Here is a 20,850-nt window from a genome sequence, read left to right as displayed (position 1 = left end):
AACATGTTAATATAACATGTAAATATAAATAACATGTAAATATAACATGTAAATATAAATAACATGTAAATATCTATAACATGTAAATATAACATGTAAATATAAATAACATGTTAATATCTATAACATTTAAATAAAACATGTAAATATCTATAACATGTAAATATAACATGTAAATATAAATAAGATGTTAATATCTATAACATGTAAATATAACATGTAAATATAAATAACATTTTAATATCTATAACATGTAAATATAACATTATCACCAACAGAATAATCACCAAAATAAATAAACAAATATAACATATAATTTAAGTAAACTTTATTTTCAAAGTATCTGTGAGTTTAACAGGAAGAGAATCATCTACAATAATATCAATAATAACTTTAATTTCAGGACACTTTTCAAAACAGCCAGTACAAAGTGTTTCACAAAGACAAAACTAAAAGTACAACAAATAAAATATTAGATTAAAATCAGACAAGTGAAATATCTTCTGTGACTTTATGGATAAAAACAAGTTGAGTGAAAAGCTCCAGTTCAGTGATTTGAAATGAGAGTAGAACACGACCTGCATGTTTAAATCAAATCAAAGTGTCTAAACTTCATTTCATGTGAAACAACACAACTGGATCTGTGAGGATTAACATGACCCACTTTATTGTAAATTATTCCTGATGATATCCTCCATGTTTTCTGGAAAACTATATATCTGCAGTAACTTTAGAGAAAACAGAAACTTGTATGTTAATGAGCAGAACGTAAAAAAGAGCTGATTTGAAACTTTTATCCTGGAGTTTAAAGTTTCAACAAAAATGACACAAGGATAATGAAACGGTTTATTTTGTATTCACACAACATTTCATTTATTTACATGGAACATTCTTCTGTCAGTTTCAATGACATCAGAGGTAACTGTCCAATCAGAGAGGAGGAGGGAGGGGCCAACACCAGCTAGTTGTTCTGATGTTCAGTCCATATCGTCCTCTGTCAGTATCGTCCTCTGTCAGTATCGTCCTCTGTCAGTATCATCCTCTGTCAGTATCATCCTCTGTCAGTATCGTCCTCTGTCAGTATCGTCCTCTGTCAGTATCGTCCTCTGTCAGTATCATCCTCTGTCAGTTGTCGTCCCCTGTCAGTATCATCCTCTGTCAGTTGTCGTCCCCTGTCAGTTGTCGTCCTCTGTCAGTATTGTCCTCGGTCAGTTGTCGTCCCCTGTCAGTTGTCGTCCTCTGTCAGTGTTGTCCTCTGTCAGTGTTGTCCTCTGTCAGTATCGTCCTCTGTCAGTTGTCGTCCTCTGTCAGTATTGTCCTCGGTCAGTTGTCGCCCCCTGTCAGTTGTCGTCCTCTGTCAGTGTTGTCCTCTGTCAGTATTGTCCTCAGTCAGTTGTCGTCCTCTGTCAGTATTGTACTCTATCAGTATCGTCCTCTGTCAGTATCGTCCTCTCTCAGTATCGTCCTCTGTCAGTATCGTCCTCTCTCAGTATCGTCCTCTGTCAGTATCGTCCTCTCTCAGTAGCCTCCTCTGTCAGTATCGTCCTCTGTCAGTTGTCGTCCTCTGTCAGTATTGTCCTCTATCAGTATCGTCTTCTGTCAGTATCGTCCTCTGTCAGTTGTCGTCCCCTCCCAGCAGCCAGTACGTCCTCATTGGTCCTTTCCCCTTCACCTGGATTTCTCCTCTGAGCTCTAATGTGAAGCAGCTGAATTCCTGCAGAACCTGACGAGTTGCTTCTGACACATGAATCTTCAGAGCTGCGGAGAACAGACATCATGTCAGTGAACCAGTGTGTACTTGTACATATAATACTAATAATAAATATGTACATATGTCTTCGTGAGGATCATTCTAAGCCTACAACTGTGTGAAGGTCAGACTTGGTGTCAGGGTTTGAATTAGGGTTAGGCATTTAGTTTGGAGGGCTAGGCGTGTGTGTGTGCGTGTGTGCGTGTGTGTGTGCGTGTGTGTGTGTGTGTGCATGTGTGTGTTACCCTCTCCATTTGACTCCATGCGTGAAGTTGTGTTGACCGTGTCTCCGAACAGACAATACCTGGGCATCTTCAGTCCGACCACACCGGCACAAACTGGACCTGAACACAACAACAACATAAATCATGTAGTGTAGGAATCACATGACACACACACACACTCTCTCTCACACACACACACACACACACACACACACACACACACCACTGTGTATGCCAATGCGGAGCAGCAGCTGCTGATTCGCTCGATGTCGGATCCTGAAGCTCTTCACAGCGTCCAGCAGGGCGAGAGACATCCGGGCCACCTCCCGAGCGTGGAGTTTACCGTTCCTCACCGGCAGACCAGACACCACCATGTAGGCGTCGCCAATAGTCTCCACCTGGGGGCAGTGTTCACAAATGTTTTGGATTTCCTATTCACAGAGTTTAAGACCACCAGCAGCCAACGTGTAACTGGGATTTTAACCAGGAAGAACCCGAGAGCGGATGTTCCTCACGTGACAAGGGGTCACATGCTAATGTAGCCTAGCACAGACTGAAGCGGTGAAAGTGGTTCTACCTTGTAAACATCGAAGTTATCGATGATGGCGTCAAAGCAGGTGTAGAGGTCGTTCAACAAAGTCACGACCTGCAGGTAGAAAAACAAGAGTGAAACATTAGAACCTCCTGCTGCAGATTCACAGAACGTTTCATCAGAGATGGAGTCTTGTTGTTTCAGTGTTTACTGATGTTTACATGAAAGAACTGAACTACTGAGTTCTACTCAGATTTATTTATGTTATACAACACACGTTATTGTGAAATTTAAACACATAGATATTTAAATCATTTATCATAGCTAACGTTAGAGTTTTAAAAATACAAATAAATAAAAAATAAATAAAACACTCTCCACAGGGAGGGCGGTGCCCTAGCGCCCTCTATTGACCAACCTCCACTGTACAGATGTGTTGTACTGAGTTCTGAGCGGTACCGACCTGCAGCGGCGTGCTCTCAGCAGACAGCGCGGTGAAGCCGACGATGTCGCTGAAGTAAATGGTCACAGAGTTGAAGGCTTCAGCCTGAACTGTCTCACCTCGTTTCAGCTGCTCGGCGACTGAACTGTCAGACAAAACTGACATCATCAGAACATGTAGTATCTAGTAACTGTAGTAGAGTTTGTAGTGGTATCTGATGCAGTATTACTGCAGTATATGTACTGTATAGTATTTGATGCAGTATTACTGTGGTAGTATCTGGTAGAGCAGTGCTTCAGCTTTGCGTTTCTCCTCGTGATACGCCTGCGTTCTCTCCTCCACCAGCTCCTCCAGGTTGTTGGCGTACTGCTCCATCCGAGACAGAAGATTGTCCAGGATGTTTGAACCATAACCTCTACAGACGAGACAGGTGTGTTTGAATACACACACACACAGTCACACTGACACACACACACAGACACACACACACACACACACACAGACATACACTCATACACACACACACAGACATACACACATACACACACACACACAGACATACACTCATACACACACACACACTCCACAAGTAATTACTCTAAATACCAAGTGTTGCTGGCGGCTACAGATGGCCTCACTTAGATCAAGACAGGAGCAGTGTGTGTGTTTGTGTGTGTGTGTGTGTGTGTGTGTGTGTGTGTGTGTGTGTGTGTGTTTGGTCTACAGAGAAGAACATGAATTAGTTGTTTGCACATGTGAATCAGTCAGTTTATTAGGGACACCTGAGGGGAGTGGTTTGTCTTTGCTCTCTCAAGAGGAGGGTTCATGTGTTTCATCTCTCTGCTGAATGTTGGAGGAGAGCAGGATGTTTAAAACTCTTCCTCATTCATCTAACACACACACACCTGTGTTGTTTCCTCAGCAGGATCTTGATGGTGCTGAAGTCGGGCCGCTCGCTCACGTCTTCGCTCCAGCAGCGCTGCATCAGGACTCCGAGCTCCTCACTGTGACTGTGGAAGCAGAGGGAGGGGCGGAGGGGGGCACCACCCCTCATCACTGCCTGGATGATTTCTGTAATGTATAATAGTAATAATTCATATATATATATATATATATATGGAGTGTTTTAGGATACAGTATTTAGTAAGAGGTACTAGTTGGCGCTGATCAGTTTACAGCCTCTGTTCTTCTTCTTCAGTTAAACACTTCTGCTTCATCCTCTGATCTGTAATAAACATAGTGTCCACTGGAGGATGCTATCCATCTATTTATCTATCTATCTATCTATCTATTTATCTATCTATCTGTTTATCTATCTGTTTATCTATCTATCTATTTATCTATCTATTTATCTATCTATCTGTTTATCTATCTGTTTATCTATCTATCTATTTATCTGTCTATCTATCTATCTGTTTATCTATCTATCTATTTATATCTGTCTCCTGACGACCTCTGACCTTTAGGAGTCAGGGTTTGAGTGTCGAGGTAGAAAACTCCTCTCAGCAGAGCCACTTCCTGCAGGATGATCCCGAAGCTGTAGACGTCTCCCTTCTGAGTCCCCCGGGGGAGGGGGCAGTCGGACCTCAGCACTTCTGGAGCAGTCCACAGTTTACCTGCAGGGGAGGGGGGGGGGGTCCATGTAGATGACAGGACTGATCACTCATTACTCCAGTAAAAGTACAGGCTCTGGAATTTCTACTGACTGTATCAGTTCTAATTAAACTGAGATGAGATTCTTTCACTGAAACACCTCTGACTTCAAACCACATCTAAAACAATCAACAGGTTAAAAGAAGAAAAGATGTGAGAGTGAAAAATATTCCAGGAGGATGAACTGTGTTGAGTGAAGTTCTCCTCAGGATTCTGTCGAAGATTCACTTCTGATGAAAAACAGAAGATTCATCTCAACAGATCAGAAAAGAGGATACATGTAGATATTGTGTGCTCTTATTTTGAAATGTGATCATGAACACGCTAAAACCTGCAGTAAAACTCACCTGATGTTTCAATTTTAAACCACACCCCTATGATGATGTCACACAGGCAGAGGTGACTGCTGATTGACAGGTAGGCAAACATAAATAGCATATATGTGTGTGTGTGTTTGTGTGTTTGTCATACGTGCGTAATAAGCGTGTGTGTCCTCGGGGCAGCAGCAGGTGCGGAGACTCTGCAGTCCGTAGTCCGTGATCTTCAGGACGAAGCGACTGTCGACCACACAGTTTGAAGACTTCAGGTTGCCGTGGGAGACGATGACGCTGTTGTGGAGGAAGGCCATCCCCTTCACAAAGAAAAATCTTTAACACTGACTCGACTTCACAGCAGCTGAGCAAATGTTGGTCATCAGTATAACGAGTGAACACACACTGAACTCAGTTAGTTGTAATCTGCAACTTTACCACTAGACGTCACTAAATCCCATCGACTGAACCTTTAAATGCTGGTGGTGAACTTTACTTTTACTTTTCTTTCATTTGTCTCAAAGTCGATTATGAGGGAGTTCTGTGAAATCCTTCGGTTCGCTCACGTTCAGCAGCTGGATGAAATAACTTCCTGTCTACAGCTGAAAAACATCAGAAAGGATTTGAGACCATTTTGAAATTTGGACTCTGAATGTGATCTGTGCACGTGTTCGTCATCTGTTGATATTTTGTCTCTCTGAAAGACTTGACTTATCATAGAGACCCTCACTCTTTGATTGACAGGGGAACACGCTGTAGCTTTAGAACCCCCGGGTGTCCAAATGAAAAGGTGAAGTCAGTGTCACTGCTTCCATGGAAACAATGGTAGTGTCTGTTAACTCTGCCCACCACAGCTCGGCCCTACCGTGGTGACGGGGTCGTTACCTTGACGATGTCAGTGATGAGAGAGTATCTGAACATCCAGTCCAACGTGATGCTGTCACTCTCCATCAGGTCCTGGAGGGAAAACACACACACACACACACATCTGTCTTTCTACACATGTGAGGACCATCACTCACCTAAAGCATTAGCTGGACCTCAACATGAACCTGGTTCCAAACTAACCCTGACATCCAGTCTGAACCTCGTCATAGAAATAATACAATGAGTTAATTGTTCCCACAAGTGACAGAGACAACAATCCTCCACCAGCTACACCAGGACAATGTTGCTCATATGTTCATGTTGAGGCACAAACCATAATATACTGAACATAGTGATAGAACGCTGACAGTTGTACTGCAGGACGTTTTCAAGTAAAACGACCAACGCAGCACTACGCTCTTCAGTCTTATGATCTAAATGTTCTTTTATGACATTGTGCACTGAAAGGTGTCACTGAGACACAGTCACTCATTTTATATTTTATTACCTGAGACATGTCAAAATATCTGTTGGGAAACCGGATAATAGTTTTCTTTGAATGCAGACACATTAGTTGTGTGTTTTTATAATTAAGCTGTATCTTTCTTCTGGTGTTCTGTAGTATAATCTTTTTTATATCACACATATCATATATTATGTCCTGAAGACTTCGACAGATTTTGCTTTGTCAAGCTTATTTCTATTAAACTCTATGTGTCTGAAAGGTTTTAGCTGGTAGTGACATGTTGTCTTTAGATAATCACACATTGAGTTTAAATGAGAAAACACTGTCTGTGGAGATATAACTGACTCTGCTGCTGTGAAAACATCTTCCTCCACTCAGAGCACAAAATAACTCAAAGCGCCTGAGCTGCTCTTTGTTGAAATCACCCTGTGAGATCCAGCGGTCATCTGGCAACAACCCAACCCACACCGCCCACATCCACCTACAGCAGGCTGACATGTTGCTAGGTTACAGTACCAGGAGGTTGCTAAGCTACAGTACTGACAGATAGGTATAACTGGGAGGTGGAGAGAACATCTGTCTGAAGGAACGTAAGGCGACTCCAGCAAAAACACATGGAGCTGACTGACGGCTGATAAAGTCAATGTGATAATGGATAGAGAGTGCTGTCGCTCGATGAGTTAATGAGAGGGTTGATAGAGGGGTATACAAATGAATGGGTAGAGAGAGGGGTATACAGTAAATGGGATGATCGAGGGTATAAAGTGGTCTAGAGGGGTATAAAGGGCTGATGGAGGGGTATACAGATTAATGAAGGGTTGACGGAGGGGTAGTGAGGGGCACCTGCTGGTTGATAGAGGGATACAGAGGGTTAACGGGTATAGAGGAGTACAGATGGACTGATAGTCAGGTATACAGGGTTCATGGGGAGTATGGAGTTGGGTTGTTGCAGTACCTGTAGACTGCCTCTGGGACAGTATTCTGAGATGATGCACATGTTCGGTGCGTCAATGCAGGCGCCGATGAAGTGGGTCAGGTGCTCATTCTGGACATCACGCATCTGCAGGAACAGAGACTGCATGTTCAAAACCATCAAAATCCCAAATTCAAAGCATTGAGCATCAATGTCAGTTGTTTGATAGGCTGGTTGGGTCGTCAGGTAGACAAGTGGGTAAGTAAGAAGCTACAACTTCCACCGAGTCCATTAGCATCTTACAAAGAAAGTACTGATGCCCCCAAAAGTATGGTTAGCAGGTAGTTCATTAAAAGTAGGTGGGTTCACTGGTAGAAACAGATGTGTCATTCAGTAGGTGAGTGGTAGATATAAAGATGGACAGTAGATGATCAGGTCAGTAGGTAGAGGGAGCAGTACATCACTAGTTAGGAAAGTAAGCACCTAGGTTGGTCAGTGGTCATGGTTACGGAGGTCCATGGTTATGCAGGTTAGTCGATCGTGAGATTGATTTCTTACGTGTTTCAGTTCAAACAGAACCTTCCTGGTCAGTTCAATACGTTTCTTGTTGATATATTTGATGGCAGCTAGATTTCCCTGCAGAAGACAAAATCAGCAAGATTATCACATCACTCAATCCGCCATGACATTATACTTTGTGTTGGATGTAAGAGGAGGGGGTGGTGTAAGGCAGTGTCACACCTTGTAGTATCCAGTTTTGGTGTAGATCTGGAAGTTTCCCTCCATGGTCATGAGAGAGCCACAGTTGGATCCTTTCTACAGAGAAAGAATGAGTCAATAGATAATAAATCAACAGTGTTTCACTTTAAAGAAACAGTTTCATTAAACTGAGTTTGATGGTTCCATGAAAAGAGAATCGTCACAAACCCACAGACCTGAAATAACCAAGCAGTAGTTTCTAGTGATTTCAAGATTGAGTGCCATGAAATGTAAAAAGGGTGTCCCACTAGGCTCTATCCTTGGTCCTCTTCCCTTCGATAAAGAAGAAACTGAAACTTTCTGATCTAAAATCAGCAGCTTGATTAATGTGAGTTTGATGTTCGCGTGTGAAAATGGAGAACGTTTTAAACTTGTGTTTAATCTTGTTACCAGAGACATGGTGAGTCGGCTGCAGGCTCTCTTCAGGACTTTATCCAGGTTGCTCATCTGGACATTGTCCCAGGAAACTCTCCACAGCTGAGCTGCCAGCTCACTCTCCAGCTTCAACTTCCTGTTCAAATAACAAGAAGACAGGTGTGTTTGAGTTGAACAGTGAGACAGAGAAAGAGACAGACAAAAGGTCCGGTTCTTCTTCTGTACTTCACTGATCTTATTAGATTTTATTTCGTTGAGGAGGTTATGTTAATTGTCCATTTGTCTGTCTGCAGGATTATGCAAAAAAACGGTCTCGTTTCATAAAGTGAGGACTTGTTTTCAATTGTGGGACTGAGCTCCTTCAAAAAGACGTCAATAAGGGTCCTCATCAGTACGGAACAAACATGAGTGTGTGTTTCACCTGTAGATGAAGACGGTCACCGTAACGATGATGATAAAGACGAAGCACATCACTATGGCAACCATCTGATGCATCGAAACTGTACCTGAAGAGGAGATGGGAGGCGAATCAGAGATTGAGGTAGTAGCGGGGTGGGGGTGTTATTGTGGATCTCTGTGGAGGCGTGTGCTCGTACGTGCGAGGCAGGATGGTTTGTCGTTCTTGAAGCCACACTCCGGGACATTTGGAGGAGGAGCTCCACCTGGCCACTGGAAGCTCCGCCCACTCTGCATGAGCAGCTGTTTCATACTGCTGTTGTACACACACACCACCTGAACACACACACACACACACACACACACACTCACACAGGAGTGAAAGTGGTTTAACTTCTTGTCTGGTCGTGGTGACATCACAGTATTCTTTCCAGGTGTGATCAGGTATTTTTACCTGAAACTCTCCAGAGTCGACGTCCGTCATGTCCCAAACGGCAAAGTCAATCTCTCTGTCCCCAACCTCGTCCATCTCCACCAAACCAGTCACTCCTACAGACACACACACACATCATCTTCTTCACTAAACACATTCAATTAGTGTGAGGAGTCGTCACCGTGACTGTGACGTTAGAGTTTCCTCAAATGAAAACAAGAAGCCTATTAAAAGTCTGGGGGCGTGGCCAACACAATCAAAGAAAAAGTGTGTGTGTGTGGATCTAGAATTCTGCCTCTCTCTCTTTTCATCTCATCTTCTGTAATAAACTCGTTTCTCCACTCAGAAGCATATGTGATGGGGGCTGGGCGGGGGCGGGGGGGGTCAAGAGGTCAAACTGGAGAAACAATCAACATATTGGAGAAGTCATTGATTAGGAGATTGATCAGGAGTCGAGTCGTTCAGAAGATCAATACGACTGTGAACCAGTGAATCTGCTTCATTTCATTTCACTTGAATTCAGTTTTTCTTCAAACTCAGGTTTGCTGACTCACTTTGACCTTTGACCCCGATGTCAGAATGGTGACATTAGTTTCCTGTAGCAGGAACAAAGTATGAAGCTGGTTGTACCCAGCTCCCTCTGGAGGCTGGGGGTGGGCTGCTCGTAAAAACAGACTGTCAGCTTTAAGTAAATGACGAGAGTCCGCTGAGAGCCGTCAGGGTCGGAGGTCACATCCTGGAGAATGATTTCAGATTTATTTTACTACTGAACTCACAACAAACTGATTTTATTCTTTGTCACAAACACGAAACGTTTCATTAAGAACCAGTAGGTTTAAAATGTGCAATATGTTGATCACCATCATACAGACGTCTAACTTAGCTTAGCATAACAACTGTGTACATGGGAAATAGCTGACCTAGCTAACGCTGGAAACAGGTGGGAACATCTAACTAAGCTTAGTAACAACTGTATACAGTGGAAATAGTTTAGCATAAGAACTGGAAACAGGGGATACATTTAAGATCAATGTGAAGAACGACTGTTTCTTTTACACCTTGTTGTGCAATGCTGGGTAACAGCTATGTTAGCTTAGCATAACAACTGACACGGAAACATTTTGATAAGAACTCTTGTTTATTGTGATGATATCGCTGGTTTGTCTAGTTTCAACAGTCAAGAAACAAATCCTGATATTATATATATATATATTCCCTGTGTCAGTTGTTATGCTAATATATATATTTCTGAATAATAAACACAAAGGATGAACATTCAAATGATTTGAATATGTATAGTTTCTGTCGTCTCTTTGACGTGAATATAAAACATCACAGTCGTTTGTGTCACTTTGTTGTGCAGTAAATCTCAGCTGTGGCTCTGATCTCATTAGTCGGTCTTCTCCAGCTGAGCTCAGCAGTCAGCCTGTCACTTCCTGTGATGGACGTTTGTTTTCCACACCTGGAGCCTATGAAGACCATGTGCAGCTAACTGAGAGTGACACCTTTAGTCTGTTGACTCCCAACTGTCCTCTTGTCATATCAGGTCTTCTTCTGTCTTGTTTTCTGCTGTGAGTCTTTTGTTGTTTGATTCAGTCCTGTCGTGTCTTTTTTGTGTCAAATATCTTTATTTGAAAGAACAAAGAGCAGCTGGACCTTTACACAACAAACCCAGGACCAACATCCCAGACTACCAAGACCATCAGGACATCCTGTCTCGTCCCTCCTGTCCAGTTTCCTTTTGTCCTGTTAGTCTCACCCCGTCTGGTATTTGTTGTTCTGCTTCAGTCTGTGTTTGTGGAAGCTCAGTGATCTGTCTCTAACAGTTTTACTGCCTCAGTCTGTTCTGTATTTTTCCGTCCACATGATGAAATGTCTCATCTGTTTTTCTTCAAAACGTTTCACAAACTCAAGCAACGAAAAGTTATTTTCTTAAAAACCAAATGACTGATTTCATGTTTAAAACAACACGTGTGTCTGATGGATGGAGACGTTTTTACAGTCGATAAACTTTGGGTCAGGATAAACGTCTCCGCTGAAGAATCACAGGCTGTTTTTCTTTCTTTCTCTTTTTCTGGCTTTTAAAGTCGGTGGTGAAACAGACTGACCCGACTCGAACCTGAGTGGACAAACATCAGCTGCTCTTCAGGTCAGTGATTGTTGGAGACAGAGACGAGCTTGAGAGCAGCAGAGATCCTCCATCGTCTGCTGAAGCTCAGGTTTAAATTTCATTTGAGCTCAAATGACCTGACGCAAAAATAGAAAACACGTTTCCTAAAATGATGTGGAAAATGATGAGCAGTTGGACGGAGACGTGCACTCCAACGTCCTGTAGGGGGCACAGTTATAGTGGGGGGGGGGGGTTGTTGTTTCCAGTAAGAAACCAGCTTCTCTCTTCACTTCAACAATCAATCAATCGCCTCTTAACTAACCAACCTACCAATCAGGAATCTCCGTGCTCTGTGAGGTCACCATGAGAAAGAAAGACTGGCATTTCCTTTCTGGTAATTTTCTACACACACACACACACACACACACATGCACGCGTAGTGCTGCAGTGTAAATGTGCACCAGCTGGATGTGATGATGGGAACATGGAGACCGGACGTTTGAGACCAAAACCACCAACCAGGACAGTAAACCCACAGGGGGCGCTCTATTCTCAGACATGACATCTTAAAGACAAGGACCAAACTCTGAGACACGACTGTAGCCGTTTAGGTACCGAGGTGATTACACGTGAACGAGCTTCACAGGACTGAAAACCATGAAGTTACCTGAACAACTGCAAATCCTGCTTCACACTTCAGGCCTCTGGTCTCTCTCTCTTGAGCTAATGTGTATTATGATTTGTTGCTCTGTGGTTTTATTTTTCTGCACTGTGAGATATTTATGTTCTGTGGTTTTGTATCATTTTTTATCTTGACTTTTCTCATCCAGCTCTGTGCTTTGATTGGCCGACAGCTGAGCTCAAGGTTCCCATGCGGCTCTGAAACGTTTCCAGAACAGACGCATGAGAAACATCACGAACATCTGTTCTCACCTTGGAATGTTCTGTTCCACATCCTCCTGGTCACCAAGTCTTGTTTCGGCCTCAGGACAACCCCCGGTCCTCTGTGCTCGCTCAGAGTCTCATTCAGAGCGTGAGAGTAGAGCATCACTCCATCATGGAAGCCTCCAGCAATCAGGTTGTACTGAAAGAGAACCACATTAGATTCAGAAATACTTTACTGATCCCAGAGGGAAATCATGTAAATATTCATATTGACATGTTTAAACTCTCGTTCTGATGTGATGCCATGTTATGATTTGAAGGCATGTACCATCCAAAAAATGTGTTCTTCTGTTCATTTAGAAATTCTTACATTTTAGGTCAATCAATCAGGAAACACTTTCTTCAAGTTTTTTTCCCTCACATGCAAACCATGAAGTGAAGAAGCAGGAACCATCAGATGTTTGAGATTATTCTTGATTTACCTCTGCTTCACATAAAAAAACTCAGAACACAAAGAACAAGTCTCGGATCTCATGTTAGCGCTAACGTTGCTAACGACAGCATCACTGTGTGTTTGGTACCAGAGAGTCTTCGATGGTGAAGTTGAATAATTTCTTTGCGTCGCTCTTCAGAGTTTCAACAAACTGCAGATATTCTGGATTCTGAGGCTCCAGGTACGTCAACACCTTCACACTCTGACAACAACAACAGGCAGAAGATAAGTGACAATAAACAACAACCTCACACTTGTTTATATCAACACTGTCTCACCCTGAAGGCGAGTCGGGCCGTGAAGTCGTCCTGGTCGCCTCTGTACCAGGGTCTGACAGGGCCCCGCCCCCCCAAACCCTCAGCAAACAGATCAATGAAGAAGAAGGCATATTCCTTCAAATCCCCCCCGTCCTTCCAGAACTGCACCAGCAGACTCCTCAAGATGTCCCAGGAACAGCACAGGTACACCACTGAAGAAGAAACAGGACAGGAGCTCAGACCACACTTCGTTCTGTCTTCACCTCCTTTACCTTTCTCGTCTTTCATCTTCTTGTTTCTCCAGCATCAAGGTCACAATCAAACAATGTGACAGACCAACAACTTCCTACACAGGTCTGTGGTTGTTTTGTGTCTTTGTGTTGCTTTGTGTTTGTTTTGTGTCTTTGTGTCTTTGTGTTTGTTTGGTGAATCTTTGTGTGTTTGTGTTTGTTTTGTGAATCTTTGTGTGGTTGTTTTGTGTCTTTGTGTTGCTTTGTGTTTGTTTTGTGTCTTTGTGTTTGTTTTGTGAATCTTTGTGTGTTTGTGTTTGTTTTGTGAATCTTTGTGTGTTTGTGTTTGTTTTGTGAATCTTTGTGTGTTTGTTTTGTGTCTTTGTGTTTGTTTTGTGAATCTTTGTGTCTTTGTGTTTGTTTTGTGAATCTTTGTGTGTTTGTGTTTGTTTTGTGAATCTTTGTGTGGTTGTTTTGTGTCTTTGTGTTGCTTTGTGTTTGTTTTGTGTCTTTGTGTTTGTTTTGTGAATCTTTGTGTGTTTGTGTTTGTTTTGTGAATCTTTGTGTGTTTGTGTTTGTTTTGTGAATCTTTGTGTGTTTGTTTTGTGTCTTTGTGTTTGTTTTGTGAATCTTTGTGGTTGTTTTGTGTCTTTGTGTTTGTTTTGTGAATCTTTGTGTGTTTGTTTTGTGTCTTTGTGTTTGTTTTGTGAATCTTTGTGTTTGTTTTGTGAATCTTTGTGTGTTTGTTTTGTGTCTTTGTGTTTGTTTTGTGAATCTTTGTGTGTTTGTTTTGTGTCTTTGTGTTTGTTTTGTGAATCTTTGTGTTTTGTGTCTTTGTGTTTGTTTTGTGAATCTTTGTGTTTGTTTTGTGAATCTTTGTGTCTTTGTGTCTTTGTGTTTGTTTTGTGTGTTTGTTTTGTGTCTTTGTGGTTGTTGGATTGTTCACATGTTCAGTCAGGTCGGAGAGGAATAACACACGCTTCAGATTCAGTGTCTGGTTTCCTCCTCTGAGGTAAACTGTCCCTGACTGATGACCTCACTGCTCGGCTCGTCAGTTACCATGGTGATTATCAGTGCCTCCACCCCCCCTCTAACGAGAACTGTCTGGCAGGAAACACTCATTAACGCTCATTATCAGTCACAGATCACCGGTGGTGTGATCTCCACTCAAAACACACTGAGTTTGACATGTGATTATTAATATGAACAACTTTCACCACAATTACTCACAAATTATTTTCCTTTCTTTTTCAGGTGAGTTCATTTTTTAGATAATTATCAAAGGCAACGATTTCAGTTTTTATCAATCTTGGCTTTTGATTTGTCATCGAATAGAAATAACTTTGTATCTAAAAATGAAAACTCTGAACCTTGACAACAGCCATTAAATAAATCTTTAATGTTTTTCTGTCAATTATAAATCTGGGATGACAAAGATTCATAAACCTCCTCCCTGAACATCCAGCATCACCTTCACAGGGAGACTCATGAACTCTCCCTGCTCCGCCAGACACCCTCCCCCAGGTGTCCCTAATGAAGTCGCACACACACACACACACTCACACACACAGACACACACAAAGACACACACACACACACAGACACACACACAGACACACACAAAGACACACACACACACACAGACACACACAAAGACACACGCACACACACAAAGACACACACACACACACACTCACACACACAGACACACACAAAGACACATTCACACACACTCACACACACACACACACTCACACACACAGACACACACAAAGACACACACACACACACACTCACACACACAGACACACACAAAGACACATTCATACACACTCACACACACACACACACACACACACACAGACACACACAAAGACACACACACACACACAGACACACACACACACACACACACAGACACACACACACGCACACACACACACAGACACACACACACAAACAGACACACACACACACAAAGACACACGCACACACAAAGACACACGCACACACACACACACACACAGACACACACAGACACACACACACACACACAGTAACCATAAAGTGTTGCCAGCGGCTACAGTTGGCCTCAGATCATGATCAGAGCAGTTAGTGTGTGTGTGTGTGTGTGTGTGTGAGTGTATGTATGTGTGTGTGTGTGTGTGTATGTGTGTGTGTGTGTGTGTGTGTCTTTGTTGTGAAGTCGACTCTCTGGTTCAAGCTTCAACACAGAAAAGTTTCAATATTGAGTACACAGCTCCCATGGTACATTTCACTAACAGCTCTGCACTTATTTTACTAAACGAATCCAACCAAACCAAATGCTTCCTGTTCACACTGGCACGTGCACTGGGCGTGCACGTGAGTAGCGACAGAGATTCAAACTCTGTGCCTGCACCGACGCGTCACAAGTGTTTCTGATCAATGAGTGAATGTGATGAAAAAGACGGTAAATAAACCGCCACACTTACGTTTAATCCTTGGAACCGTGGTTACATCCATAACTTCCACCTTTGTTCATCGTCACAATGCCCTCTGTGGTGAGTGAGTTAATGTTTGTGTTACAGAGTGTTTCTATCAGCAGCAGACAAATCTGTATCAGTGTGTATTTACACTGGTTTCTATCAGAGTAACAGACCGAAACAGAGAAGAAAATACAGGATGGAAGAACTTTGCTGCCCTAAATTCCTTTTCCTGATTATTTACAGGTGTGTACAGCACACACACACACACACACACACACACACACCTTACTGACAAAATCTATTCCTTAACCTCTAATCCTGAAATAAATCCCAACCTGTGTCTGACCTGAACCCTTTAGAAAATGACCCGACAATGAAGGAATGTCACTGAGTCGACCGAACAAAGAGTCCGAACACACGGCGAGTCAGAAACTACTGAAGCAACAAAATCTAATAATAATTAACCATCATGTAACAAGGAGAAATGACGGGAGGAGAAAAACAACATGGAGGAGGAGAGAGGGAAATAAAGAAGTGAACAGGAGGAAGAAGAGCAGAGCGGCAAACCAGAAGGTTGGTGGTTCGATTCCCAGGTTTCCCCACCTGCATGCCGAAGTTTCCTTGGGTAAGACGCAGAACCCCTCATAGATATTGAAATCACAAGTTGTAAGTCGCTTTGGATGAAAGCCTCCAAATGACATGAAACAGTGAGGTCATTTGTGTCAGGAAGCAAGGAAAGATGGAAGGAGAGAAGGAAAGAAGATAGCAAGGAAAGATGGAAGGAGAGAAGGAAGGAGAGAAGGAAAGAAGGTGGCTGACCTCTGCCGTTCTCTCTGATCTCCTGGACCAAAGACTTGAAGTTGACGTCGGCCTCGATCTGGCGGTCTCGGATGGTGATGTTGCGGTTGCGTAGCTCCGTGTACAATCCCTCGACTGCGAAGTAGCATTGCCGGTCGTCGTTGGTGTCCTTGTTGTCACTGAATATGAGCATGGCGTGCTCCCGCCAGCCAAACGTCTCCTGGATCCTGCCTCCAAATTCACCCAGCTTCTTGTGGGTGGGGCCAGTGTTGGTGACCGCTGTGTATATTGCAAAGCCAATAGCGCGGGCACCAGCTGTCACCATGGGAACCCCCCAGTGGGTTGTGAAGCGGGCGACAGGCGAGGAGGAATAGTCGCACCCGGGTCCGATAAAGGCCCAGGGGTCATGGGACATCTTGAGGTCAACAGCAACTAGTGGTGCCATAGAGTCCGAGCAGAAGCCGTCACGGTTTTCTGAGCTGCCGTTAACCAGCCGGAGCTTCAGGCCCGGCAGCAGTGAGGGGTCAGAGTTCACCCGCTGCACCGCCTGGTGGAGTGCCGGCGCCACGCGAGGCCACGCCCACGCATAGTCTGTATTAGTGAGAGGCAAGATGGCTGCCAGGATCACCTCCTGAAGATCCTCTGTGGTGTTGTCAACTGAGAGGGAGGACTCACCTGAGGGGGCGAGGAGGAGGAGGAGGAGGAGGAAGGACGGATAGGGCCACCTAGACGGCATCATGACGAGGAGCCCAACAACCTGTGAGACGTGCTGCAGGGAAAACAGAACACAACTGTAATTATGAATGAAACTTTACTGGAGTTAAAGTTAAAGTATCCCTGAGGTCTTAACAGAATCTGAATTCAAAAAGTAAAACTCCCCTCAGGTAGCTGCTGGGAATTCTGGGAATCAAACCCTCAATTAGTTTATTGTTAAAAACGCATAAATCATAGATGAATAAAAACATCATTATGAAATTAATATTTTACACACTGGACGTTTAGAGAACAAACGAACACACACAGTTAATAAACACATAAAACATCAGGATTCTATGAAACGAACTGAAGAACAGATGAAAACAGAAAGAACGTGAGCGGAGGTCAAAGTGTTCAGACGAAGAGTCGTCAGATCAACATTCATCCGTTAAAAATGAAACTGAAGCAGTTTTATCTCAGACAAGATGTAACTGAGAGATACTGTGTGTGTGTGTGTGTGTGTGTGTGTGTGTGTGTGTGTGTGTGTGTGTGTGAGTGAGTGTGTGTGTGTGTGTGTGTGTGTGAGTGTGTGTGTGTGTGTGTGTGTGTGTGTGAGTGAGTGTGTGTGTGTCTGTGTGTGTGTGTGTGTGTGTGTGTGTGAGTGTGTGTGTGTGTGTGTGTGAGTGAGTGTGTGTGTGTGTGTGTGAGTGTGTGTGTGTGAGTGTGTGTATGTGTGTGTGTGAGCCATTGTTCTCCAGCAGTCCTCAGTCTTATGTAAGTTTGTTGCGAAACAGCAGCAGAGACGAGTGAAGAACACACAAACATACAGAGTGGATCAGGAACACGTCAAGAACACGTCAGGAACATGACAGGAACACGTCAAGAACACATGAGGAACACGACAGGAACACATCAGGAACACATCAGGAACACGTCAGGAACACGAGAGGAACACGTCAGGAACAAGTCAGGAACACGACAGGAACACGTCAAGAACACATGAGGAACACGACAGGAACACATCAGGAACACATCAGGAACACGTCAGGAACACGTCAGGAACACGAGAGGAACACGTCAGGAACAAGTCAGGAACACGACAGGAACACGTCAGGAACACGTCAGGAACACGTCAGGAACATGACAGGAACACGTCAGGAACATGACAGGAACACGTCAGGAACACGACAGGAACACGTCAGGAACACGTCAGGAACACGACAGGAACACGTCAGGAACACGTCAGGAACACGTCAGGAACATGACAGGAACACGTCAGGAACATGACAGGAACACGACAGGAACACGTCGGTCACAAGTCAGGAACACGTCAGGAACACGTCAGGAACACGACAGGAACACGTCAGGAACACGTCAGGAACACGTCAGGAACACGACAGGAACACGTCAGGAACACGACAGGAACATGACAGGAACACGTCAGGAACACGACAGGAACACGTCAGTCACAAGTCAGGAACACGTCAGGAACACGACAGGAACATGACAGGAACACAACAGGAACACGTCAGGAACACGTCAGGAACACGACAGGAACACGTCAGGAACACGTCAGGAGAATAAGATGCAGTGGCGGTGATGCACCTTGATGTTGATGACACCCTCCAATAAACAGAACAGAGAAGAAGCAGCAGCCATGTTATGGGGCGTGGAGCTATGGTATAGACGTCCCGCCCATATCCGTGCTCGACAAATCGTAAATCTGATCAACATGACATCTTGTTCTGTCCGGCCCACTAAGGGGGCGGTCTTCGTGAAGGCTGAACTCTAACGAGACAGTTTGGTCCACAGAGGACTGCTGTGATTGGATTTGCCACTTTGTCCCGCCCTTATAGCTGTTGCCTAGCAACAGAGCTGCAAATGGACCGAACGTTTGAATGCCCTTGGGTTTTTATCACCACGAGCTGCTCGGTTGAGTTGACGCAGTATGTTCAAGTATCAGACGTCTCAAAGTTCGGCTGAGTATTCGATCGGATCCACCTGAGTCTTGGAAATGGTTCTGGTCTAGTTGTGCTGATTTGAACCCTGTCAGTCAAATCTGTGTCTCTGCAATCCTCTTCACGCTGTTTATTTTATTACCAGGACGCAGGAGCTCCGTCCACAGAGACCTGGTTTGGGAACCGGAGGGTGGCCGGTTCAAGTCCAGACCTAAGTATGAAAGGTGGACTGGTAGTTGGAGAGGTGCCAGTTCACCTCCTGGGCACTGCCGAGGTGCCCTTGAGCAAGGCACCGAACCCTCAATTGCTCCCCGGGCGCCTTCATGGCTGCCCACTGTTCCGTGTGGTCACTGTGTGGATTGTGTTCCGTGTGTGGATGGGTTAAACGCAGAGGTCAAATTTGCATCAACATGTTGCATGTTAATCGTACCATATGAATTACTTGTATTTGATATTTCCTCATTTGTATATTGCATGTTTGAAGCTGAAACACAGTAACACGGGCCGACAAAGACAAAGACCTGAAGAAGACAAGCGGGGGACCAGCTCCGATATGGAGGAGATGGATGTGGGTTCAAACTGATCCAAGACATCTGAGCGCAAAGGAGGGATTGGGGGGGCACAGTCAGTGGGCGTAGTTAGAGATGATCTTAGATCAGAAATGGAGGACTGACGTAGAAGAAGAGGAGCAGAAGTATTCTTGTTCTGAGAAGAACCGGAGGACAGACGGATCTGTAGGATGACAGTGTGTTTGTTCTTCAAAGGAGCAGGTTGAGTTAAAAAGACAGAGAATCTCATCATCACTTCTTTCCAAGTTATAGAGCACGTTAGTAAATGATAAAGGAGGAGGAGGAGGAGGAGGAGGAGGAGGACCACGGAGCAACACTATACACCCTCCTGTTTATTAAGAATATTCAAATTGAATGTATCTTATATATAGATCATTCATATCTATCTATCTATATATAGATAGGTAGATATCTTAATAACATATATATACACATCATTTACACTTTATTTTGAATTAAAGGTTGAATCTGTTGATCATCTCAGAGACTCCAGGAGAAGTTTGTTTCAGGTTTTACCTGCTCAGGTCACTTTGATGCTTCCTGCAGCTTCATGTGTCCAGGAGGAGGAGGAGGAGCAGGAGGAGGAGGAGAAGAAGAAGAAAGAGGAGGAGAAGAAGAAGAAGAAGAAGAAAGAGGAGGAGAAAGAGGAGAAGACGAATCAGGATCTGTCCGGGTTCATACCGGTGAAGCTCGTGCCCGCTGCTCTCTGTCGGTCCGTAACGTTTCCGGTTCTGTCTCGCGCTGACCGTAGATTGAAGAACGCGTCCGTCCCCGGTTGTTCCCGGTTCACTGTCGGTGTTTCGCTCCGGTCTGTCCGTGCATACACCGAGGCGCACCAGCGAGCACGCGCGCACGGGCACACACTTTTGGTGGTGAAGTTGGGGGGCGGGGCGGAGAGGGGGGTGGGGGGGGGCTGATGACGAGTTCCAGGGGGCGCACGTGTGCATGTGGTTGTGCACGCGCCTCTAAATGAATCAGTTTGAGTTTAATGCATATAACGACTCGGACTAGTTTTGTTAATGGCGCTCCCTGGTGGAGGCTTCACTCAATAATCTGTTTACACACATGGTTCTATTTCAATCCGGATTAATCACTGTATACAAACATGATGAAGAATGATGACGTCAGAGCTGTGGTACCGAGGTCCCACCCACACAACCAATCCTGAGTCAGTCTCAGTTGATAATCATGACATCTCAGCCTGTTATATATTATATATATATATATATATAATATATATATATAATATATATATAATATATATA

General features: G+C 44.0%; 1 protein-coding gene across 4 annotated transcripts; it reads right to left on the bottom strand.

Annotated features, from left to right (window-relative positions):
* Positions 1–833: 833 nt before the first annotated feature.
* Positions 834–20,468, bottom strand: npr1a (natriuretic peptide receptor 1a). Of its 4 annotated transcripts, none has more exons than XM_069516485.1 (22): positions 20,267–20,468; positions 16,384–17,131; positions 12,888–13,078; positions 12,698–12,811; positions 12,165–12,315; positions 9,143–9,237; positions 8,889–9,024; positions 8,714–8,798; positions 8,308–8,428; positions 7,900–7,974; positions 7,717–7,794; positions 7,201–7,305; positions 5,798–5,869; positions 5,073–5,232; positions 4,409–4,564; positions 3,854–4,019; positions 3,217–3,363; positions 2,970–3,093; positions 2,552–2,620; positions 2,198–2,372; positions 1,996–2,094; positions 834–1,758 (listed from the first exon to the last, which is right to left on the bottom strand). In XM_069516485.1, the coding sequence occupies exons 2-22, from the start codon at positions 17,099–17,101 to the stop codon at positions 1,616–1,618; spliced, it is 3,180 nt and encodes a 1,059-aa protein (XP_069372586.1). In that variant the 5' UTR covers positions 17,102–17,131; positions 20,267–20,468; the 3' UTR covers positions 834–1,615. The 4 variants fall into 4 exon arrangements, with proteins under 4 accessions (XP_069372586.1, XP_069372585.1, XP_069372584.1 ...); XM_069516484.1 differs by having other exon boundaries at positions 2,552–2,626; positions 2,976–3,093; XM_069516483.1 differs by lacking the exon at positions 20,267–20,468 and adding an exon at positions 20,102–20,240 and having other exon boundaries at positions 2,552–2,626; positions 2,976–3,093.
* Between the last annotated feature and the right edge of the window lie 382 nt (positions 20,469–20,850).

The sequence above is a fragment of the Paralichthys olivaceus genome, chromosome 20 (genome assembly GCF_024713975.1).
Source record: "Paralichthys olivaceus isolate ysfri-2021 chromosome 20, ASM2471397v2, whole genome shotgun sequence".
Classification (NCBI taxonomy): Eukaryota; Metazoa; Chordata; class Actinopteri; order Pleuronectiformes; family Paralichthyidae; genus Paralichthys; species Paralichthys olivaceus.
Note: the sequence above shows the minus strand (reverse complement) of the source record. Positions and strands in the feature narration are given on the sequence as shown.